The sequence below is a fragment of the Bipolaris maydis genome (genome assembly GCF_028858645.1).
Source record: "Bipolaris maydis strain C4 unplaced genomic scaffold PSV08scaffold_2, whole genome shotgun sequence".
NCBI lineage: Eukaryota > Fungi > Ascomycota > Dothideomycetes > Pleosporales > Pleosporaceae > Bipolaris > Bipolaris maydis.
Genome location: NW_027093858.1, coordinates 1,835,651 through 1,859,037, shown reverse-complemented (window position 1 = coordinate 1,859,037; position 23,387 = coordinate 1,835,651). Strand labels below are relative to the sequence as shown.

General features: G+C 48.6%; 10 protein-coding genes across 10 annotated transcripts; 5 read left to right on the top strand and 5 right to left on the bottom strand.

The window, feature by feature from the left end:
- Positions 1-864: 864 nt before the first annotated feature.
- PSV08DRAFT_170749 (uncharacterized protein) lies at positions 865-2,940 on the bottom strand (the record flags this gene model as incomplete). The annotated part of the gene is made up of 6 exons (XM_014228954.1): positions 865-1,271; positions 1,325-1,692; positions 1,743-2,143; positions 2,194-2,526; positions 2,576-2,797; positions 2,854-2,940. The coding sequence occupies 6 exons, from the start codon at positions 2,938-2,940 to the stop codon at positions 865-867; spliced, it is 1,818 nt and encodes a 605-aa protein (XP_014084429.1).
- A 2,265-nt stretch (positions 2,941-5,205) lies between these two features.
- On the top strand, positions 5,206-5,755 carry PSV08DRAFT_359075 (uncharacterized protein; the record flags this gene model as incomplete). Its single annotated transcript, XM_014228955.1, has 3 exons — positions 5,206-5,402; positions 5,474-5,563; positions 5,657-5,755. Exons 1-3 carry the CDS (start codon positions 5,337-5,339, stop codon positions 5,753-5,755), a joined length of 255 nt encoding a protein of 84 aa, XP_014084430.1. The 5' UTR covers positions 5,206-5,336.
- Positions 5,756-6,690: 935 nt separating this feature from the next.
- Positions 6,691-8,130, top strand: PSV08DRAFT_215933 (uncharacterized protein; the record flags this gene model as incomplete). The annotated part of the gene is made up of 1 exon (XM_014228956.1): positions 6,691-8,130. One exon carries the CDS (start codon positions 6,691-6,693, stop codon positions 8,128-8,130), a length of 1,440 nt encoding a protein of 479 aa, XP_014084431.1.
- A 332-nt stretch (positions 8,131-8,462) lies between these two features.
- On the bottom strand, positions 8,463-9,783 carry PSV08DRAFT_384352 (chaperonin 10-like protein; the record flags this gene model as incomplete). Its single annotated transcript, XM_014228957.1, has 4 exons — positions 8,463-8,666; positions 8,724-9,361; positions 9,416-9,543; positions 9,596-9,783. The coding sequence occupies 4 exons, from the start codon at positions 9,781-9,783 to the stop codon at positions 8,463-8,465; spliced, it is 1,158 nt and encodes a 385-aa protein (XP_014084432.1).
- Positions 9,784-10,305: 522 nt separating this feature from the next.
- PSV08DRAFT_407311 (Transketolase, thiamine diphosphate binding domain-containing protein) lies at positions 10,306-12,763 on the top strand (the record flags this gene model as incomplete). The annotated part of the gene is made up of 5 exons (XM_066093774.1): positions 10,306-10,502; positions 10,555-10,664; positions 10,718-11,715; positions 11,765-11,997; positions 12,045-12,763. 5 exons carry the CDS (start codon positions 10,306-10,308, stop codon positions 12,679-12,681), a joined length of 2,175 nt encoding a protein of 724 aa, XP_065949805.1. The 3' UTR covers positions 12,682-12,763.
- A 307-nt stretch (positions 12,764-13,070) lies between these two features.
- On the top strand, positions 13,071-14,034 carry PSV08DRAFT_267003 (cytidine deaminase-like protein). The gene has a single exon (XM_014228959.1). It carries the CDS (start codon positions 13,126-13,128, stop codon positions 13,801-13,803), a length of 678 nt encoding a protein of 225 aa, XP_014084434.1. The 5' UTR covers positions 13,071-13,125; the 3' UTR covers positions 13,804-14,034.
- A 209-nt stretch (positions 14,035-14,243) lies between these two features.
- PSV08DRAFT_384348 (uncharacterized protein) lies at positions 14,244-16,229 on the top strand (the record flags this gene model as incomplete). The annotated part of the gene is made up of 1 exon (XM_014228960.1): positions 14,244-16,229. The coding sequence occupies one exon, from the start codon at positions 14,244-14,246 to the stop codon at positions 16,227-16,229; it is 1,986 nt and encodes a 661-aa protein (XP_014084435.1).
- A 76-nt stretch (positions 16,230-16,305) lies between these two features.
- On the bottom strand, positions 16,306-17,550 carry PSV08DRAFT_266992 (uncharacterized protein). The gene has a single exon (XM_014228961.2). It carries the CDS (start codon positions 17,251-17,253, stop codon positions 16,423-16,425), a length of 831 nt encoding a protein of 276 aa, XP_014084436.1. The 5' UTR covers positions 17,254-17,550; the 3' UTR covers positions 16,306-16,422.
- A 475-nt stretch (positions 17,551-18,025) lies between these two features.
- On the bottom strand, positions 18,026-20,957 carry PSV08DRAFT_172145 (uncharacterized protein; the record flags this gene model as incomplete). Its single annotated transcript, XM_014228962.1, has 3 exons — positions 18,026-19,110; positions 19,177-19,939; positions 20,043-20,957. 3 exons carry the CDS (start codon positions 20,955-20,957, stop codon positions 18,026-18,028), a joined length of 2,763 nt encoding a protein of 920 aa, XP_014084437.1.
- A 492-nt stretch (positions 20,958-21,449) lies between these two features.
- Positions 21,450-23,317, bottom strand: PSV08DRAFT_359069 (XRCC4-like factor-domain-containing protein; the record flags this gene model as incomplete). Its single annotated transcript, XM_014228963.2, has 2 exons — positions 21,450-22,325; positions 22,397-23,317. 2 exons carry the CDS (start codon positions 23,315-23,317, stop codon positions 21,645-21,647), a joined length of 1,602 nt encoding a protein of 533 aa, XP_014084438.1. The 3' UTR covers positions 21,450-21,644.
- Between the last annotated feature and the right edge of the window lie 70 nt (positions 23,318-23,387).

Sequence of the window (23,387 nt, the reverse complement as noted above, 5' to 3'; positions counted from 1 at the left end):
AGGATTAGGAAAAATCATAGCCTAACCCCATGTATCACACTGTGTTGTCCTCTCAGAATTATCAAAACAGCTGCAAATATTTCATCGTTAACACCTCATTTCCATCATTCTTCTATCCTCGTTGTGTTTGACTGAAGTGGTACCGATTGCAACTCAGGCTATTTGAAGTGACGTAGATAAATAACAATTTCTTGGGAAGATACAGAAATCAGATCGTAGTAGGGCGGGGGAAATAATACGTCTCCGGATCACATGTAGTAGTAAGATAAGCGAGAGTTTATTGAAACATTTGTGGGAGTCACTTGTGCTTGTATTCCGTAAACTCCTGGGCTGGCTACGATTTTTTGGACATTATCAAGATCTGCAAAAGTCTGCCATTTTCTGTCTGGCATCATGGTTGGGCTTGCCGCCGTGATCATAGGCCTTCCGGTAAAGCCGAAGGGGATCCTTATATCTTGTCTTACTATCAAACGGATTACTCCAGGTGAACAGCATCATCGAACTGCGCAATCACCATCTGACTATAGTAAGTTTTGTAAGAAAAAAAGAAAAAAAAGGTCTGAGATTGAAAAATTGGTAGACGGGGACAAGGGACAATGATGACCGCTTGGATGCTAAGCTACTGGATTAGGTCGGATTCCAGATGATGACTAGCGCTGACCCCGAGATAGAAGCCATATCCGGAGACCCTGAATATTCTCGTTCATACTAATGTTCATGTTCTCCGTTTCTACTCCCACCCTTCTCTTTGTTACATGGAACATTGGTGTTGCGTGCTGAAAATGGGCTGGCCCCTGTGATTCCGTCACCTGATCAGGCAATAGCTGACAAAATAGCCTACTTCAGACCTTTGTAAACAAAGGACTAAGAATCAAACCTTGCCTCCCTCTGCCCAGAAGCTGTTCCGGCCTCTCCCTTCGCATGTGCATCTGCCTTGCCATGTTCAACAAGCTTCAGTGGCCTATATTCCGCTTCCCACATTTGCTCTCTGATCCATTCTTCCAGCTCTGCATCATCACTTGGTATATTCTTTTCTTGCGCCAAGTTGTCTTCCCCTGCCTTCCTTATCACATTCTTAGCAATCTGTACGCTGATTTTTCGGACATCTTTGACATCAGGGAGGAGACCGGCCCCGTCATTGTTAACTACTGGAGCTGCGGAAGCCAGAGCTTGGACAGCGGCGACAAGAAGCGCGGGGGTCATCAGGCGGGTGCGGGATAGAACTGCACCGAGTCCAATTCCTGGGAATGTTACGGAGTTGTTACACTCGGCTAATAGGGACTAAGTACTCTGTCTTTGAAAAAGTGTAAGATTAGCGGCTTACATATCTCATATTCCTTTCCTTTGTATTTAACTGGCTCGAAAGGTGAACCAGTCGCCACTAGTACTTTCCCGTCTGTCCAGTCGTACAAATCCTGTGGTTTAGCTTCATGGAGTTTGGTAGGGTTGGACAGCGGGAAGATGACAGGTCGCTCGACGTGTTTGGCCATCTCCCGGACGACATCTTCTGTGAAGGCTCCTGGCTTGGTCGATGTACCTATGAGAACATGCGGCTTCACCTCCTTGATAACGGAGAGTAGATCCCCATGGTCTTTTCCCTCCCACTCCTTGTCTGTGCGCGCAAAGGGCATTTGGGCAGGGGTAAGCTGGTCTTTCTTCCCCTGCAAAAGTAGGCCTGGTTTGTCGACACACCTGAAGAAAATCAGCTTGACTTTGACTAGTCATACTAAGTATAGACACACCAAATTTGACGACTCGCTTCGTCGTCCGATTTTCCCGTATTCTGAACAATGGCATCTCGAATCTGGTCTGCAATCCCAGTTCCTGCTGAGCCCGCTCCGAACATGACAAAGCGAGCCTCGTCCCACTTCGTGCCGCTGACTTTGAAAGCCGCCATGACAGCTGCAAGCGTGACACAACCAGTCCCTTGAACATCGTCATTGAAGCATGCGATCTCAGGAGTATACTTTTCTAGAATTCTTCGTGCATTGTCCAAACCAAAATCTTCAAAGTGTATGTAGGCTTTGGGATACCGCTTTCGCGCGGCTTTCACAAACGTGTCGACGAATTGGTCGTACTTCTCGCCAGACACTCGTGGTTTTCTCAGGCCAAGATATAGTTCGTCATTCAAGAGATCCTCATTCTGTACTTGAATCAGCCCTACGTCTGTTAAAAGAATTCGCATACACCCACATCTGTACCACAGTCAAGGACCACCGGCAGTGTTCGTGAAGGATGTATGCCTGCGCATAATGTGTAGATGACAAGTTTTGCTACACTGATCAGGATGGCTCCTACACCTTGGTCTCCAATACCCAGTATCTGCTGCCCATCGCTTACGACTATCAGGTCAATATCCTCGGGGCCGCCCCATTGCTTGATGTCGTCCTCAACGCGACCCATGTCATCGATATTGAGAAAGCAGCCTTCGGGTCTTCGGAAGATTTTGGAGTAATCAGCTATTGCTTCACCCTCAGTGGGAGTATAGATGACGGAGAACATCTCCTTAAGATGATCAAGAATCAGCTGCTAGTCGTTAGTCATGATATTCAAGGAGCTACAGGGTATCTCATACTCTGTAGTAGAGGACCTCGTTTTGCTCCTTCATACTCGTCATGAAGGTGTTCTTGGCAAGATCGTTCTGACGAGAGCTGTATTGAGCATATGCGCGCTTGACCTGTTCGTCGAGGGTTTGAATATTGGAGGGAAGAAGGCCATGAAGCTTGAATGTATCGCGCTCTTCTTTTGTGAATGCTGAGCCTTTGTTGAAGTAGGGTGTTCGGAGGAGCGCATTTCCCTACTTAGTATATCAGTATCGAGACTCTTCAACGAGATCTCAGGGCGCGTGCGCACCGTCAAGCTAGTCTCTTGTGGCCCGGAAGTCGATAGAGGGAGATGCCCGAACTTTTCGTTCTTTTCTTGTTTCGCATTGCGCGACATGTTCACGAACTTCCGAGAAGAAACGCAGAACGACCTGAAGGTATGGTGTCGTGATTGGGTGGTTATCGAAGCAGCTTGGATGGGTAACAAAGTCTTAATTTGTTGGAGCATTAAAGTAAAGAGGTTCGTGAGAATATTATAGGCTATATAACAGATTGTTTGCAGACGGTGCTGGCTGTTCCGATTCTATCCGGTGTCTTATATAGCTCGTCGTACGATAGGTCACTGATTCGTGTTGTTTCCTTGTAAAAGGTTCATGAACGCTGGATTCGAAGAAGTCGCACAACCTGGTTTGTGCTATCGGGCAGTTGCGGGTATGTAATTCTGCTCGTCGACGTGGCAGAGCGTTTCCTAATCCATACGACGCTCTCCCATCACTGAAGGCGTTTCGTACGCTATTCACAATACCTGCTGGTGTTTTTCAACGTCCTGTCGCTTACAGGAATCAATGTCATGGGCGGCGTAATTATGACGTCACTGCTACCCTCTATGCATCCACTCGTCGCCGCAAGTGTGTTGGGCCATGGAGGCATATTGCTGTCAAAACAGTCTCAGTGATTCGCTTGACCCACGTTTAACGATTAGAATCATACGTACATAAAAATGCAATTAACAGAGTTGAGATCACGGTGTGCTCGCGGGTGACGAGACGGAACGGGCTACCCCGCTCACCAAAAGATAACCTCTGCAAAGACTTTCAACCTTCGACATCCCTTTTGAAGCCATCTCGGTAGACTTTAATCTACTGAAAATCTGTCTTAGTCATGATACACTGGTGTGTATCTTCAAATCAAATGGGCGAATACGTGAAGTCACAAACAATAGGCTCAATGCGCCAATCCGAAGGTTTCTACCAAACCCTTGTTTGGCTGAAGTTTGACCCTGTTCACCTTCATTTTGTAAGTTTGGTTGTATCCTGACTCCCATTCCATCAAGAAGATATGTTTTTCTTTACGGCCAGTCGTCGACATCATTATCCTTACGAACATTCGCATGTCATGACATTACAGCATCTCGTACAATGCTGGCTCTTCACTGGCTCTTGATGGAATTTGTTCAAAATAATCCAAATCGCCTTGGCTCATGCAAGCTTTCTCAACGTTGGCTTTGAGAATAACCAAGAGTCGCTCAAGTCCAACCCTCATTGTCGAAAAATGCCAATCAGCTCTACAAAGACGGTATAAGCTGTGTTAACTGCCTGCCGACCTATGATATATGGCTTCGCAAATTCAAAGACATAAAAGATATTTTGGTCACCTGGATCATATGCCTATCGATATCCAAAGGATCAAAAAATGGTACCCGTGACCATCGTGGCGAGACATGTCGTTTCTAGGACTTTTATCGACCAAGGGCGGTACATTCCATGAATCAATGTCTCAGCCACTTTTATCGAAACCCCAATTTCGAGCATCTGCCTGATCCTGCCTACTATTCAGTATCTCTCATATGCTTTGGCCCCTCGTAATCTCGGGCTTGGCGCTGACATTGCGGCCCCTAGGCAAACCCGAGCATCAGACCCCAAACTCACCACACTGACCAATGAACATTAGCACTAACTGATGTTGGAGTTTTTGCTCTACGATAAGCCCCGAGCCATTTACTTACAGCACTACAAGTTGTTCTAGGCTGCGCCACTCCGCAAGAATGTGGCATAGCTGAACAAATGCCACTTGCCTTGCTAAAACTACCTTAGGCAACTAAAATAAGCCTACATCACTGTAATAGGAAAGAAGCGTCACATTCTTTTGACTCGGTCTTTTGTGCCGGCATCCTAGAGGAATGTGGCACAGTCACGATAGCCTAACACAGCCTACCATAAGTGGCCAACTACGTAACAGTTGGGTAGCCGAACAAGTACCTAGACTCAATTTCCTAGGCTTGTATGAGCAGTTTGCTTCAAATTACTAGGATAGGTGATTTCTCTATTTTAAGTTATAGCAGAAATGTCTTTTTCTGAACTCCGGATTTCCTCGACCTCAACTCACAGTCTGTAAGATCTGGAATGGCTTAGCGGATGCAAACGGGCGATGGATTACGGCGTGCAGTGAAGGAATCTCCAAGAGAATTTATCCAACCAGTATGAGAAACAAGATCGTAGCACACAAAGTGCCACATGTATTAGGTGCTGACCGTAGGATCGTTCTACGTTCAAATCAATACTTGGCAGGAAGATGTAGATGAATGGTGTGGATGTAACTATCATAGTCCATACGAAACTTCTGGTCTATATAATTGTGAGCTCGTTCCAGCTTTATATTCTCCAGTAAGTCACTACTTGACTCCATTCGACACTTCTGGCCCATAGATATTCATAACGCACCGCAAATACTCTCTCGGATACACTCGTGTTTCAGTATTTCATCACAAGATCTCTTCTTAAGACACCAGCCAAAATGAAGTTCATCCTCCTTCTCAGCACGGCAATCTACACTGCCACAGTACTAGCTGCCCCCGGTGCCGTATGTCTTTCCTGACTGTTCACCCACAACACTCCGCTTTTCCCAATATCACAGCTAAAGCAGACTCTCAGATCTCGCTCAACCGCTCCTTCAAGACCCTTGCTGGCCGTGCTGATGGCGACGATTCCATGAAAATTGCTTGCATTGAGTGTCCCTGCGATGTGAGTCTTTCCTACTACCCCTTGTTCCGTTGAAAGGAACTACATTCGTCATATATATATAAGTGGTGTGGCAATGGCTAATTTTTGTGGTAGGGATTCACTGGAGCTTGCCGATGCGTCAACAACGGATGCTGCTGTGATATGACGAACCCTGGCCAGCCACCTGCCGGGGGCTGGAGAAAGACGGTCTAAGTTTTGTTTTTAGGGGGCGAATTCAATGTGAAAGCATGATATAAGGTATTACATAGGAGTTTCAATTACTAGTCTTGCGTTAAGAATACTTATCCGTTAATATCTTCATTGTGCGACGAGCGCTCGTGGGGCGTGAAGACCTCTGTCCGGATTTCAGGGAGTATTCAGATCCCAAATAACAATTCAACATGGATGGGTGAGACTTTGGCTTACAGCATGGGACCATGGTTCCGTAGGCAGCCGTTTGGCGAGGTTACGGTTTAATAGGGAGTATGTGAGAGTAAATACGCCAAGCCATTTGTTTCGTAAGTAAACAATCACATGGGCTTGCAAGGCTGATAATCCGAAAGAAATATAAGGTTATGACGATAAGGCAGTTCCTCAGAGTGGTTCAATAGTTCCTGCGGATGTGGTCTTTCCGAACTGACTCTAGTTTGATTTCGGGTGAATACACTAACAACTTGGGTAGTATCTTACGCATCATACACTCACTTACCTCGCTACATTGTCTAGGTTTACGCCTCGGGTTGATCGTGATGAAGGGTTCGCTAGCACTATGCATGCCGATTGGCCTAGAATGGCCTTGGCCATCTTCTTTAGTAAATTTGCTAATCTAACTATCTAGACTAGGTTATGATCTGCTCATGGTAAGCCACTAAACAGGAAATAGCGCGTAGAACTAGCACCGTATTCATCGCGCCAGACACGCAAATGGATAGCGATTAGACTCCACCTCCGATCATTACCGGCCTACCTGTCGATTCAGGGGAACCATGATGGAAATCATTTCCCACTTATTCTCCAGCGCACGACTCATGTAATTGAATTGGATTAAAAGCAAGGGCAGCCCCATAGGTGTAGTTCAGGCAGCAGGGACATTGTGTTGCGTTGTCTTTCGCTGATCAATTCTTACTGAAGATCATATAGTTTTCGATATGCGTTTTTTTGTGTCATCGCTAGCTCTCCTGAGCATCATCTCCCAGTCCCTCGCTGTACCCGCTGCGATAGCGCAGCCATCAAGTAAAGACGCCACAACAACCGTTGAGGAACGCCAACTTCTCACAAACCTTTTACCTGGTCTCCTACCTGGGGTGGTGTCGCTCGTTAAGGGTCTTCTCGCCGATGTTAATGTTGCCGTAGCTGAGGGCAAGCCTCAGGAAGTTCTCAACATTCTCCAGAAGCTCCAACCCACAGCGCGACCGACGAAAATCCAAGACGCTGTCGCGGCACACGCCAAGATATGGGCGACTCCAACCACAAGAACAGACTTTTTTGCCGCTGTTGCAACACAGATAGCTGGCGGTCTAGTGCTTGACCAGACACTTCAAGCGGTCTTGAACGGCGGTTTGCCGGTAGGAGAAAACACCGTCAAGAACAATAACCCAGATCCAGCGTCTTCCATCTACCCCAAGAAGGATACCACCGATGCGCCATATACGCTTTCCGAATCCGCTCTCCGGCAAGCAATATTCATTCCACCCACCTTCACATACGGAGCCAAACGTCCCGTCATTTTTGTCCCAGGAACCGCTTCTTACGGCGGCACCAACTTTGCATCCAACCTGCGGAAATTGCTCACAGGCAAGGATTTCGCTGATCCAGTATGGCTCAACGTACCCGGCGCCATGCTCAACGACACGCAAACAAACGTAGAATACATTGCCTACGCCATCAACTACATCAGTGCTATCTCGCGTCAAAACCAACAAAACATCGCCGTCATCACTTGGTCCCAAGGTGGTCTCGACACCCAATGGGTACTAAAGCACTGGCCCTCCACACGACAGGTCGTCAAAGACTTCCTACCCGTCTCTGCAGACTTCAAAGGCACAGTCTTTGCAAACGCCCTCTGCCTAACACCAAACAGCGATGTAAACCTGCTACCGTGCAGCACCGCTCTCATCCAACAACAAGCTACAAGCGACTACATCCGAAGCCTGAGATCCAACGGCGGTGACAGTGCTTACGTACCTACAACATCCTTCTACTCAGGCTTCTTCGACGAGGTCGTTGAGCCGCAACAAGGGACTCTGGCTTCCGCATACATGAACGACGCACGCAGCGTCGGTGTCACGAATATTGAGGTCCAGCGTGTGTGTACTGGCCAGCCTGCTGGTACTTTCTACGGCCATTCTAGTGTTCTTTCTAACCCGCTTACCTACGCACTTATTGTCGATGCGCTGCAGCAAGATGGACCGGGCGACCTATCGCGCGTTGATCTGAAGCGCGTATGCAGCACCTTTGCTGCACCGGGACTTGATCTCGATGATGTGTTGGCGACGATTGGCTTGATCCCAGTGGCAGGTGCGTTGTTGCTGTTGGATCCTAGTACGAAGACGTTTGCCGAGCCTCCGTTGAGGGCTTATGCGATGTAACGACGTTGCGAAGAGCAAGCATTGACACGCACGAGGGGTTATTTGTTTATCCCATAATGTATTTTATGATAATACTAGTTGTTTTCAGCTCTTGTCTTCTTCATGTATTCTCTTTGAGGTTGTTACGTTGATAATGTAAAATATCAGATGATACTATCAGTGGAGCAAGATGTCTTGTCCATTTCGTCTATTCAATATGATGCATTCTTCTCTGAAAAAGCAGTTTGAGCTGCAAGTAGGAGTACGAAATGTTGATTTCTGCTACGACTGCCCCATAGTAGTGTACACTCGCTTAACATCATAAGGTTCACAGGTCTTCGCGAAGGAGCCACTCAAAGAACATTGTCTACTTCATCAATGATTTGAACTTTGATACTTCCGTTGCTTAGGTCGGCACATGTATGTAGGGCATCAAGCGCCTTTTCTAGTGGAAATGTGTGACTGACAAGTGGCTTTAGGTCCAGTATGCCTCCAGCTAAGCACTGAAGACCAGCCGGCCAGGTATCGCGGTAACGGTTGATAAATCTCAGGTCAATCTGCGTGTTGTGTCAGCGAGACGGATCTTGTAAGAGGGACAGGGTGCGAGCATTTACCTCAGCTAAACTTAAATGCATGAACGGCAGATTATTCATGATTTCCTTCCCAACGCCAATGACCATGACGGTACCACCCCTTCTTGCTGTATAGGCTGCAGTAACAACGCTATTCTCCACACCCGTGCATTCCAGCACAGTCTCTGGCGCCCCGTACTCGCCTACATTGTCAAAGTCGAACAGCTCCCTAATCTTCTTTGCGTTACCCAGTGCATCAAGATTTCGTTCGACTTGATAAGTATAAGCCGAAGGCACAAAGGTTTTTGCGAAAGCCAATCGTTTTGGCTCGAGATCCGTAATGACGAGCGGGTGCGCACCACTTGCTCTGGCTGCTGCCAATGCAATAAGGCCAATAGGCCCAGCACCACATATCACAGCGCCACGGCCTAGGGAAAGCCCCACAGATTTGATACCGTGCATGACGACGGAGAGTGGCTCGAGGAGCGCACCTTCAGCATATGATATGTTGGAAGGCAGCTTGTGGCACCACCGTGCAGGGTGACACTTGAATCTCTGCACAGTGCCATCGTAAGGATAAACACCGGCGAATTGGACATCCTCGCATAGATTGTAGCGCCCATCCATGCACAAGAAGCATGTTCCGCACGGGACACCGGGTTCGACTGCTACACGGTCGCCTGTAGGCCGAGTTAGACAAGAAGACTGTATTGTAAAAGTAACACATCAAGTACCGGGTTGCAAGGTTGTGACCCCCTCACCACTCTGTAAAACAACTCCTGAAGCTTCATGACCAAGGATGCAGTCTCCTTCGACAACAAGAGAGCCTATTCTTCCTGCTTTCCAAAAATGTATATCGGACCTACCCAACTCAATATCCAATTTAATTATTCTTGGGTTAGTGAGATACGTACCCGCAAACGCCGGTGGCTTTGATATGCAACAAGACTTCTCCTTTTGTTGGCGCGTACACAGGTGCTTCCTGAAGTTTTAATTTGTGGTCTGCTGTGACTTGCAGGGAAGGATTTGGCAGCAATGTCTTGATTGTCGCACGCGTCGCGCTTGTTTGTTTGGGCACGGAAGAAGTAGTTTCTTGGTTCATTTTTGAATTGGCAAGGATGGAGATGCAATACTGCATTGAAATGTAGAAAGCAGGAGCAAACGTAGTCCACGATGGGGTAATGGCTGACGGTACCCAGGACTCACGTGTTTAGTGGGTCATTTTGCTGTCGCTGCGGGAATAGCAACTCCACACTCACAGGTCTCCGCATGATACAACAGGCGGCGCTGGATTGCGGGGAAACCTGGTGGAGAAGGTCAGTAGAGATCGCAGGTGACTATGACTACTGTAATGGTACAGGGTGCCTTCCGATCGCCAATGGGAATCTAAAGCCACCGCCCTCTTCCGCACAGCGAATACGCCGGGTTACCGAATTAGGAACACCCGGTGCTCTCGACTTTCGATGCACATATGTCGTAGAAGATTCGTTGTCAGTCGCACACTGGACAAGTATTTAGATACTTTCTTCCTGGAGGTTTCTGTCTTCTAGTTTCATTCACCTTCTTTACTTGTATTCTTCATCTAAAAGCTTAAATCCTTCTACACTCAAACCCCTCTAATATCATGTACGCGTCGCAAGATGCACCACAAGTAAATGGCTCCACGGCCTATGGAAAGAATGCCGTGGAAAGCTTAAGGGAAGAAGAAAAGCTAGAAAATGCATCGGTGCAGAAGCTATCAAAAGAGCATGACCATGTCCTGAAGACATTCAGATTGCTCATTGCAGACTTGTGTCAGCAATTCAATGGTGGTCATCCAGGGTACGTAAGCTCGGCCATTCATCATCCACGACCATAGCTGAGAAGTCTTGAGCGGGGCCATTGGAATGGCAGCAATCGGTGTTGCTTTGTGGAAATACGTCATGCGATATGCACCTCACACCCCAGATTACTTCAACCGCGATCGATTCGTCTTATCAAATGGTATGCATCACACAATCATTTTTGCAGTATAGACCACAGCTGAGCAAGAAAAGGCCATACATGTCTCTTTCAATATACATTCCTCCATCTCACAGGATATAAAGCCATGACATTCGATCAGCTCAAGTCATACCACTCAGAACGGGTCGATGCACTATGCCCAGGCCATCCAGAAATCGAACACGAAGGCATCGAAGTGACGACTGGCCCGTTGGGCCAAGGTGTAGCAAATGCAGTCGGTTTAGCGATGGCTACGAAGAACCTCCAAGCCATATACAATAAGCCCGACTTTGATGTTGTATCGAATCACACTTGGTGTATGATTGGAGATGCGTGTCTTCAAGAAGGAGTGGCCTTGGAAGCTATTTCCTTTGCTGGCCATTTGAAGCTGAACAACCTCACCATTATATACGACAACAATCAAGTTACTTGTGATGGCTCAGTCGATCTAACCAATACCGAGGACGTCAACACCAAGATGAGGGCATGTGGTTGGGACGTAGTTGATGTTGAAGATGGCTGTTTCGACGTTGAGGGTCTTGTCAAGGCCCTGAACAAGGCAAGATCCTCGACTAACAAGCCCACTTTCATCAATGTCCGAACAATCATCGGTGTTGGCAGTGCGGTCGCTGGTGATGCCGTTGCTCATGGAGTAGCCTTAGGTACATCCGACGTAGCGAACATGAAAAAAACATACGGCTTCAACCCTGATGAACACTTTGTCATCAGTGACGATGTACGCAAGTTCTTCGAAGATATTCCAGCTAGAGGCCAGGAGTTGGTGCGATCATGGGAAGAAAAGGTCAAAGAGTATGAAGCCAAATATCCGGAAGAAGGTGCAGACTTCAAGCGTCGAGTGGAAGGTCGTCTGATTGAAGATTGGAAATCTCTGGTACCAGAAGAATTTCCAGATGCGCCGACAGCGACGAGAAAGTCTTCTGGGCTTGTTTTCAATACTCTTGCCGAAAAGATCAACAATTTTGTGGTTGGCACTGCTGACTTGACACCTTCGGTCAATATGGTTTGGAATGGCAAGGTTGACTTCCAGCATGTAAGTCGTTCACTCATCTTTGCTGGAGAATGCAATTAACCCTTCACAGCCCGACTTGAAAACAACATGCGGTATTAATGGCAACTACAGCGGCCGGTATATCCACTATGGCGTTCGTGAGCATGCAATGGCTGCAATCTCGAACGGGATTGCAGCTTTTGCGCCAAACACTTTCATCCCGGTCACATCTTCTTTTTTCATGTTCTACCTTTACGCTGCACCAGCAGTCCGAATGGGCGCTTTGCAGCAACTGCAAGTCATACATGCAGCAACACACGACAGGTATGGATCTCTCCACTTTCTTGTGTTCCTCGACTAACCAAGCCCAGTATCGGAATGGGTGAAGATGGTCCCACACATCAACCAATCGAACTTGCCAATTTGTACCGAGCCATGCCCAATCTGCTATACATCCGACCTGGTGACAGTGAAGAGACTGCGGGCGCATGGATCACAGCCATCGAGGCGAAGAAGACGCCCAGTATCATATCAACATCGAGACATGCCCTGCCACAATTGGCGCAGACAAAGAGGGAAATGGTCGCAAAGGGTGCATACGTACTCGAAGAGGCTGAAAATGCCGACGTGACACTGATCGGTGTCGGTGCTGAACTCCATCATGCACTCGATGTTGCCAAAGAGCTGAGCGCAAAGAGTATAAAGGTGCGCGTGGTCAGCTTCCCGTGCCAGCGGCTTTTTGAGAAGCAGGCAGTTCAATACAAGCGGGAAACACTCAAGAGACACCTTGGTATTCCAGCGATAGTCATCGAGCCGTTTGCACCCAATGGCTGGGAGCGATACGCCAATGCTGCATGTTGCATGAAAAGATTCGGCCATAGTCTACCCGGAAAGGCGGCCTACAAGTATTTTGGCTTCGATGTTCCTGCGTTGACAACAAAGGTGGAGAGTTACCTCAACCAAGTGCGTGACGACCCGCTACTCAAAGGAGAATTTGTCGATTTGTAAATATTTGGAACAATCTCATACGCTTTCAATTCTCAAGTCTGATTCAATCAATGTACGAAATTTAGAAAGATTGTGTTTCCCACATTGGCTGCATCAACACACTGGATTTCGTTAGTATCTGGCGCACAATAATTGGAAGAGAATTGGACCTCATCCTGTTTGGGTGTAGCTGTCCATAAATAAGTCCTGCTAGTTTCTCAAAGCTTCCACATAACATGAATTGAGGATTTCGATTTTTACGTATGTGCAAAAGCAATGCCCCGCTATCAAGTCATCGGAAGGCCCCGCTTCAAGCCTTGTTGCGGTAGACTCCGGCCGACAAACCAAGTATCACGATCTTTATGTTCTTGATTGATAAAAGCAAGTGAAAATCGCAATCAAAATCGGGCATCCTCAATCTTCCAATTTGAAAATCAGCCAACATTTTCTTGTATTCAAGTCGCCATGTCAGCCAATATCAAGACAACAAGCCCAGCACCAGAGAAACTTGTCTCTAAACTCCTATCTACAATCGAGGAAAGCATTATTCCCCTTACACAACAAGGAGTCTCAAGCGGTTCCAAGCTCTTCGGTGCGGCTATCCTATCTCGCAAAGATCTCACACCCTACACTCTTGCCACAAACAATGAGCGCGTCTCCCCACTCCTCCACGGTGAAATCAACTGCATCCAGCAATTCTGCATGATCGACTTTCCAGACCCAGCAACGCGCCCTCATCCAGCAAACGACTGCATCTTCCTCGCCACACATGAGCCCTGCTCATTATGCTTGAGCGGCATTACTTGGGCCGGCTTTAACGAGTTTTACTACCTTTTCACGTACGAAGACAGTCGAGATCTATTTGGGATTCCGTACGACATCGACATTCTACAGGAAGTGTTTAGGGTCAAGGGAGAAGGGGAGAGTGAAGAGCAGGTTCAGCAGAGGCAGTTGTACAACCGGAAGAACAAGTTCTTTACTGCGAAGAGCTTTGCGGATGTGGTGGGTGAGATCAATGACGAGAGCGAGGGGGAGAGATTGCTCAAAGAGATTACGAGGGTAAAGGGTTTGTATAACAGTTTGAGTGAGACGTATCAACAAGGAAAGAAGGCGGGGGCTGAAAGCTCGAGTGTTTGGAAGTAAAGAAATAGGCAATCACTAATATGATGCGAATAAACCAGCATGATGAGGGTACGTGTTGTTGATGGAGAATTGACCACCATTATTTCCACTTCTGCAGGGTATCGCCCTCCGGCCCCACGTTTACTTATCGATAACAAAATTCGTCTACCTCAGCCCCTCCAAATTCACCTCATCTTGGTTTGTAAGTAATAGCAAAATTTGATTGCGTCAGATATTTCTGTTTAAAGTACTACTGACACAATCGTTAAACAAGACTTGTGCACCGTTTTTCCTATCAGCTCAAGTGCGACATTGCACTTCAGAAACATTCGCTTGTTTTCCTTCTTTCATCTCAAACAACGTCATAGGACGTCTCGCTGCATTTTGAAAATAAAGCAGATTACAGCAACTGCGCATTAGCGGCAGGCCGAGATAGCCAGTTTCAATCGAATACTTCCAAAATGGCGAGCAATCTCCAAGATGACAACACCATTTATCTCACGGAAAAAGAGGCGGAGCGCATTCAAAACACTGTCAAGGATCGACTAAAGAAGTGCACTGAGCAACATGGCAACGCAAAGGAACCTAGAGACAAAACCGCTGCGCACCAAGCAGCCACTGGTGCTGCTCTTATGGCAGATATGGGCGGCGCACCCGATCCAGATATGATGGAAACTCAAGGGAAAACAGCAAATACCATACCAGCTATTGGTGTCGGACAGCCGTATCCCCCATGCACGAAACCATTATCCGAACTAGAGCCAATGGAGATGGCTGATCTGAAGATGGAAACACACCACCGAGGCCGCAAGCTCGTCGTCAAGCGACACAGTCCAGTAGTCACGCTGGTAGCCAGATCCTGGACTATGGTGCAGAATGAAGCAGGCACTGACGCAGAGCGGTTAGAGATTTTACTCCACAAATCAAGATATGGAGAAGATATCCTGGAATCAACCAAACAGTTTATTATCAAGGAGCCATATTTTACCCTTACGGATCAGGGTGAGCCAACGCTTCGGATCGACCACCCTTCTGATCTAGTTGTTTGCCACGAAGACGTTGTAAATCCGAAGAAGTTTGAGGAGGCCGAAAAGGCCGAAAAGGCAGCTACTAGATTCAAAACACAGGGTAATACTGCGCTCAAGGAACAGGACCTTCCCCTAGCCCACGAGAAGTACTCGGCCGGCCTAGCAATTGCGAACCAGGACATTGTAACAAAATCCAACCCGGATCTAGCGAAAGATATCTACCGCAACCGCGCCTATGTAAACCTGCTTCTGGGTCAATTGGACGAAGTCAAGACGGATGCCCGCGCCTCACTGACTGGCAAAGACGACCAAAAGTCCAAAGAGCTCGACAGCAAAGCCTACTTCCGCGCTGGATCAGCCGCGTACAGCCAAAGCCGATGGCAAGAAGCAAAGGAATTCTTCCAGGAGCAACAAAAGCTCACACCCGAAGACAGAGACGCAAAGCTCCAATTGAAAAAGATTGAAGCCCGTCTCCGCGAAGAAGAAACAGGATCCTACGACCTCATGAAACTGCGAACTACCATCTCCAAAGCCCGATCCCGTGTCGACGCCGCCAACTTTATCAAAAACACCGTCGTCAAAGATAGCCCAGGCAAAGGCCGCGGCCTCTACGCCGCCCGCGACCTCGCCCCCGGCGCACTCGTGCTCTGCGAAAAAGCCTTCAGCGTCGTCTGGGCCCACGAACCCGACGCCCTTGTCGCAATGACCTACGACGTCCGCGACGACCTGATCCGCGTCTCTCCCGTCGGCCTCTCCAAATCGCTCGTACAAAAATGCCTAAACCAGCCCTCGCAAACAGCGCACCTGATGCAGCTCTACGGCGACTACCAAGGTGACGCCTCTACCGCCAATGTGTTCGAAACAGCGGATGGCCCAGTCGTAGACGTCTTCCGCGTCCACGACATCATGTCCCGCAACGCCTTCAGCCCCGGTGCGCAGTTCGGCGACGAATCCGCGCGCAGTGCGAGCACCGGGCTATGGAAACACGCCGCGTACATTAATCACTCGTGTCTCGCCAACACGGAGAAGGAATTCATCGGCGACTTCATCGTTATCCGCGCCACGGCACCTATCAAAGCCGGCGAGGAAATATTCTTCCCGTACCACGATTCCCTGGATTACGAGGCGAGACAGGCGTTTTTGCACAAGACGTGGGGGTTCCGGTGCCAGTGTCGGTTGTGTGAGGCCGAGGAGCAGGATGGCAAGGAGGTTAGGGATAAGAGGATGGAGATGGTGGGCGAGGCGGATGCGTTTGTGGACAAGACGCCGTGGGCTGGGGCGAAGAGGGTGGTGTTGAGGAAGGCGCAGAATCTGGTGAAGGGGATTGAGGGGACGTATGATGAGGCGAGGTGGGAGGGGTTGCCGAAAAGGCATGCGGAGGGGTTGAAGGCGTGGTTGGCTAAGGCGAGTCCGAGGTGAGAGAAGTGGATGTGATATCTCAGTTGGGAAATAGCAGTCATTCGAGTGGATGCGAGGTATGTCGAACAAGGAAATGGAAGAAGAAGATTTGTATGGTCATTGAGTAATTCGTAAGCTACATATCTACATATAAAAATTCATAAGCGCTGTACTTTGCAAAGACAAATGTGGTTGAGAAACAAAGAGGCAACAACTAAAGCCCCATCTTCTGCAGCACATTCGCCAGATCAACCTCAACAATCTTATCCCAGCCCCTTTCAGGGCCCCAAGCAATATGCTTCTGATTCAGCCTTGTCTCCTCAATCAAGCCAGCCAACAGCGGACTCGACTTGGACACACTGGGATACGCATCAAACTCGACATCATTGATCGACGGCACCTGCGCGAGCAAGCCTCTCAGCAAGCCCACACAGTATTCCGTGTAAAAATTATTACCAACGCGGAACCCCTCGAATACCGCGTCGGATGCAGGATCGATTTCTACAAAGATCTTGAGCAGGTATACCTTTTTCACGGCTGCGAGGCCGAGCCGGCTGTCTACGACCCAGCATTTCGGCGGTTTCGTGAAGCCGGGGCCTAGACGCAGCTCGAGGCGGGTGAGGAGGACGCGGTATCTGCGGGGGAACCACACAAGCAGCGGGTGCTTGCGGTTGATGTAGCGGCCGTGGATGGGGAAGACGCGGAAGGTGTTGCGGCCGTAGAAGACGCGGGCTGCTTCGTCGTGCATGCGCTGGCTTGCAAGGAAGAGGCGGAGGGCGGGGGCGACGGTGCAGTAGTTGGATGGGTCGAGGTCGATGGTCTTGGGGAAGATGAGGAGTTCCTCGTACACGCGCAATCGCAGCTCGTAGGGGAGATCGAAGAAACGGAAAGGCTGGTATTCGTCCTCTTCCTCGTCCTTACTGCCCGAGCCTTTGCTGCGCTCCGGCTGTTTGGGTGGCGCAGCCAAAGCGGCCTGCTCATCGACAAGACGCAATTTGCTCATGCGATTGACCATGTGGTCAATCGCCTTCTTCTTGCGAGCCATGATGTTATGCCGCGCTCTCAAAAGCGACCTTTGCTATCGCTTTGAGAGCGTTTATGCATCCATCGCGTCGTGCCGTCCGTATTAGGTTGTACGAGTCGGTATTTGTTCCTCGGCAAAGAGAGCGAGGGTTCAAGACGAAAATTTTAATTGTACGTAGGATGTCTCGGAGCTACGGGACCGTCAGCCCATGCGGTAAGGGCAGGCAGTTCTTGGGAGCAAAGAGTTTGTTCTCCCCAGCTTATGTCAACTTCAATCTTATGGAGGAGCAAAGAGTGAGGTCAAATTTCGTGGGTGCAACTTTCTATATGGAAAAAGAAGACGAGATGGCGGCGATACCGCGGGTTTTGTTCAGAGAGGCCCCACTAGCTGATTAGTCAGCCCCACATGGACATCCCTGTCTTTCGCCGACTTGCCGGCTCGCCTCTTCTGCGGTATTGATTGGCCTCGTGACTTTATCATTTTCTTCAATCATACTCGTTGTCACAAGAAGATGCCACAAAAAGAGTGAAATGCTGAAAATCAAATATCACTCGTTCATTATCATGCATCGCTCTAAACTAAAACCAACCCAACTCCATCGCTCTCCTTCCCTAATCCATGTCAAGGTACAAACGTGACTCTGATGCATACAGCGATTAAAGACCATATACAGCGGCATACCAAATACACAATTCCTTCTCTTCAGTCTCCCCTTTCTGAAATTCCCTCTGCCGCTACTATTCTTGATAGCCTTTCTTCAACGATACTGAATTCACAAGAATCGTAGGACAAGCTAGTGACCAGGATCACACGCATTGCATGGCCGACCACCAATCAGTTCAGTCGCAGATACGATATCGACCATGCCACACGCCTCCGTTCCAATCGAGCACTCAGTATAGTCACTCACGCCCCCACTGTGGTTGTGCGTCTGATCCGGGCGGCCTTGCGGAGGGACAGGGCTGGGAAACGGCGCGGTAGCTCCTATAGGAATGCCAGCGGCGTTGCCTCGACCGCCATACAGACCGTTTCCGAGTCGACGGTGATTCCGATAGTCGTATCGAGACGGTTTGTGATACATGTGATCCTGCATGCTGCGTGGCCCCGTGGGGAAACCGGCGTTTTGTATCTTAGTGAAGTCAATGTTGTAGTGGCGGGGAGTGTTGTTGCTCCTGATATCGGTATACTCGGCGATCTTATCGAATTGCCTTGCAAAAGGCTGGTGTGTCACAGCACCGTAGGCTTTGTGCACTGGCCCGTCGTCGTGGGAGTTTGGCTGAATCAATTCTTGATTGTAAACAGGGCAGGGGTCGTGAGCAGGTACGGTAGGACGCAACACTAGCTCTGCGGAGGGCACTTCCTGCTTTGCTGGTGTGGACACTGGATCCAGTCTTGTCATCATAATAGCAGGACTGTCATGAGAGATGGCATGCGGAGCATCGCTAGATGACAATGCTGGACCGCGTTGTTTTTTAGGCTTGAACTTACGGGGAGACTTGGGCCGGCCGTTCCTGAAACCCTGTTCATAGGCAAACTGGATACCGTACATGTACCAGAGAAATGGTATACCATGTCTATCAAGTAACGTCATGTCTGGTAGGCCAGCAACATCTTGAAGCGAAGCTAGAGCTTCAGGCTCGGTCGCAGGCTCAGTCGAGCCAGACGTGAGCATCATTTTGGGTACAAATTCAGTGGCAGTCGGTCGGAGGTCCGAGCATAAACTAGTGTGTGTTTGATGTTCGTTTTCGACTTGATTCCCAGGTTCGGATGGACCACCCTCGCTTGTTGCATGTGTCGACTCAGCACTCTCACCAACATGTGCATATTCAGAGGCAGTAGAAGCTGCGTTGTTGGAGGCAGTATCGATCAAAGTATTGTCTATTTAGAATATTAGCCATCAGAGCAAGAGGAAATCGACTGGTGCTGGGGCTAGGAGGTTTCTACCAAAATCATCTGTTTTTCTGAGGCTGTAAAATATTGCGGAATCCGTAAGAGTCGGGTCCGCACCATCTCGAGATACCTTCTCATAAGAGTTGCTTGTGGCCCTGCGGGAAGCCTTCAAAAATGGTGGAGTGCTTGGGACGTAGCCTGAATACCCACACACTCCAACTGGATTTGATTCAGGATGGCTCTCATCTTGACACAAACCAATTTCATCGTTGCCCGCCGGGTTGTTTGGCATGTAGAAGTGAGCGTGCACTGACTTATGGTCTTGAGAATCGATATGCCGGGAATATCCTTCTTTTTTCGTTCCGAGGTCAAGATCCCGATGCTGAGAGTCGATAGTATTTGGATGCGTGTTTTCATCCGAATGACCACGTGAGGTATTAGACATGGGCGTGTTGGATAGAGTCATTTCATTTGATACCACAGGAATGTCTATGAGAACCTTTGCTTTTGATCGCATGGTCCCTACTGCAGACTTTGCTCGCCGCAGAGCGGAAATACGGGATGAGTTCTGGTCCTTGTTTGTTGTGCCGACACGAGGAATGCGAGATGTGCATGTGCTAGAAACTGGACCCATCGAACCATTACTTTCAGAAGCTTTTGTAGCCTTTGGGCTCAGTTCGCTAAAATCTTTGTTGTGGTCGGTACTTGCATTCGGCACATTCATACGAAGAGAAACCTTGGCCTTGGAGATTGGTTGGTTTTCACTCTTGGGTTTCACCGGCGAGACCGATGCTGTATTGACATTCCGAGGCTTATGCTGATCATTATGGTTAGCATTCACATCAAGTATGGATGTGCCTACACCAGCAGGATGCTTTGTGGCTGACGGAAGCCAAGCTCCTGTTTGCAGGGATTCTTACCGGTGAGCCATCCGTAGCACAAAACGAAGCCTTGGTTGCGGATACAGTGTCAGTATTCGATACTCGCGATTGACCCGCTGCGATAGACTTGTTTGGATGGTGCGATGACTTTGTGGGTGACATCTTGAGCGAGCACCCGGATTGCTGGCGTGCAACACTGCGTAGCGGCGATGTAGGGCTATTCCACACTGGCTTTGAAGCAGAACTAGAAAATTTGACAGAACCTGTATGCTTTCCAGGGGACGTCATTGTGGCTTCAACAGCTTCCAGAGCCTCTTTTGTCAGATATGTTGTACCCTCTCTGCCATGAGATCTACCCAAGTCCACGGAGCTTCGCGTTGTACGAATTCCCTTCGAATATCCCGGCGAGCCATTATCAGAGATTTTCTTCAATGTTCGTTCTTTCGCACGTTGTGCAGTTGCAAGTTTTGGGCTGGCGGCTTTGGGAAGCCAATGAGCAGGAATTGGTTTCCGGGGACTTTGTTCAGACTGCTCAGTCGTTTGCACGACAGGCTGATGTTGACTGTGCTCGTGAAATCGCCCATGAGGAGAGTCCACATTGCAGCTTATGGTTGGGCTGGGAAGATTGTTAAATGAAACTTGGAAGACGTTAGAACAATCGACGTACAACTTGAACAAAGTGATAGGCACAAATTTCTTACCATTTTCTGCAGTATTAACTTGTAGAGAGGATTCTGCACTCAATGCAACACCAATACGGACATTGCCGGGACCCTGGCTATCCAAAAGCGAGCAAGCATGATCAAGTACATGCTCATGCCTGACACGTTCTTCTTTAACAAGATCGGATTGTAGAACCAAAGCAGTTTCGCTATTGGTATTTTCATCTTGGTTCTGGACGATGTTGTGCGAAACTGAAGAGTGACTAGCTTCTGATGGCGTAGCGGATGACATCGTGTTGGTATTCTGCAACTGGTGCTGTAGCGGACTATCCATACGTGACAAGCTATTTCTGTTGATCTTTGATGTTGAGCAACGTAAAGAAGATAAAGCGAGTTGCTTTCCGCGGCTAATACTTGCATCCGCGATGCGCTGTGGATTGCTTTTACCAAGTAGATTAGCAAATTTGAGAAATAAAAATGAGTGAAAACACGTACAGTATAAGCGTTGTCGCGTTGTCGCAGTAGGATACTCTGGTAAGTTGACCGTGTCGACAAGCTGAAAAATAGCAGTAATGGTAGATACACATGTTGCTGGGTAGGCGTTGTTCGCTTCACTCTTTAGGAAAGATCCAAGGTGATAGTACTATCAAAAAAAAGAAGCAACAACGAAGACCCGACAAGGCAGCAAGCGCAGTTTTGACGGTGATGCATGATTGGAAAGGGCTTATTGCCCAACAAACGCACGTGTAAAGAATGTGCACCAGTGAGTGAAGGTGCAGGGGGTGAGGAGTGAAACGATAGTTTGATGTAAGTTTACCAAGACTTTCAGAACAAACTGAACTGCTACAGACGGGAAAAAGATTTCTCAAATGGAAGTTTAAGAAAATGGCAAGTTCAACCAGCAAACTTAACGCGCAAAGTCATTGACTTAGGAGCTGAATGCTGGGCGTATGGCTCAACTCAAGCTAAATGCGGTAGCTCAGAACCTCTTCTTTTTCTTTTGCTGTGCCTGCTTTTTAGCTGCCTCCTCATTCCTTCGCTTGAGTTCAGCACGCCGCCGTTCTGCCTTCTCTTCTGGTGTTTCCTCAACTTCATCCTCGGCCGGTGTCATTTCTCTAGTTACACTATGCGGTAGTGGTGATGATGGTGGCTCTGCAGTAGGCGATTGCGTAGCCCTTGTGCGAACTTTACTCGGGGAAGTTGTAGCGGCACGCTGCGAAGCGCCATCCTCGGCAGCTCTTCCTTTACCACCAATCCTAAATGGCTTTCTGGATTTCTTTGGTGTAGAGGCAATGTCTGCTTGCTTGGGGGATGGAGGAGCTGCCTCTCTCGTGGTCAAAACATCATCAGACCCGGCCTCTTCATCTGGAATAAATGGTGATGGTGAGGATGAGGGCAATGTTCCCTGTGGCTCCCCTCCTGTGCGAAAGCTATCGTCATTTGCCTTCTTCGCCGGTGAAGCAATTGTTGGAGGGGAGGAGAGACGTTCATATAAGGACGGTTTTCGATGTTGAGATTGCAAGGAGTCTTGGACCTGAGTTGGATTGCAGCTTATTGCTGGTGTATCAAGGTCGAGCTCTTCTTCAGTGCTATCGCTCTCATCCTCATCGTGTCCATGTAGAGGAGATTTCTGTCCTGGTGCTACCGTGTCATTTATGGACTTTGCAGGAAGGTTACGGGTCGACACATACGTTAGTAATGCTACTCAATGATTGTGCGTCTTCCGCTTACTTTGAAATGCTCATGAGTATCAAACTCGTCTTCTGTCTCCTCTTCGCTTGACTCTGAAGCATCCCTTCGGTTGGGAAGCACCCCGGACTTCCTTGTCTTGCTGTTCGCTGGAGCCTTCGATAAAGTCAAATGTGTCGGCACTGATGTCCACCAGGAGGCTTCCAAGTTGTCCGACTTTAGCTGTTGTGGCACAATAGAGGTGCTCTGAGCCAGCGCTTCCTGGAACAAGCCCAACGAAGTTAGTTCCAAGTCTTCTAACTGTCCAGTCTCTTTCCTCCACACTGTCTCGTAAAATGGCTTCAAAGCGGGAACGTGCTTTGCGGCTTGCTCACGTTTGATCATCCGTCTTCCCGTCTTCATGCTACCCGCACCCGGGAAAGCGGCAGCCAAGTCCAGGTTACTGGACTCAAATTGATCTAGCAGCCGATTGATTGCCTTGTCTTTGCTAGTGATTGTTTTTATGAGACTAACGATTCGTTCATTCTGAATGTGTGAAGATACAAGCAGCGGGAGAATGAGCTCGTTCTTAAGGACTGTAGATGTACGCTTCTGCAGCTGAAACTTCCATGACAAGCGGCCGAGCGGCTCTGGAAGGGTAATGGCTGCATGCAGGATGATACCGTCTTGTCCATTGCGAGTTATACGGCAGAGTGCGTCGTCGGCATTGCTCAGAGGCTTTGCGATGTTTTCTAGAAGGACACCAAGCTGCGCCGTGTCCTGTTTGCTTACTTCAATTGGCGATTGCTCCTGCGAAGCTCGGTCCACGATATCATCCAAACTCAGCTCTTCAGACCACACATTACTCAAATCTGAAAGATGCACAATGTACGAATCCGGGGAGAAGACGGGCTTGACAAGTAGCTGGGGTACATGTTGGTTATCTGGTTGCTCGCAGAGTCTCAGAACGCGCCAGCAAGACATGATAGTAGAATGAGAAACGAGATGCAGCAGTCATACCCACATTCAATGGCTGAAATGTCTAGAGACAGGC

Bases quoted from the DNA above. Each gene is read 5' to 3' on its own strand.
- PSV08DRAFT_267003 (XM_014228959.1), top strand. From the start codon at position 13,126: ATGTCAGCCAATATCAAGACAACAAGCCCAGCACCAGAGAAACTTGTC.
- PSV08DRAFT_266992 (XM_014228961.2), bottom strand. From the start codon at position 17,253: ATGGCTCGCAAGAAGAAGGCGATTGACCACATGGTCAATCGCATGAGC.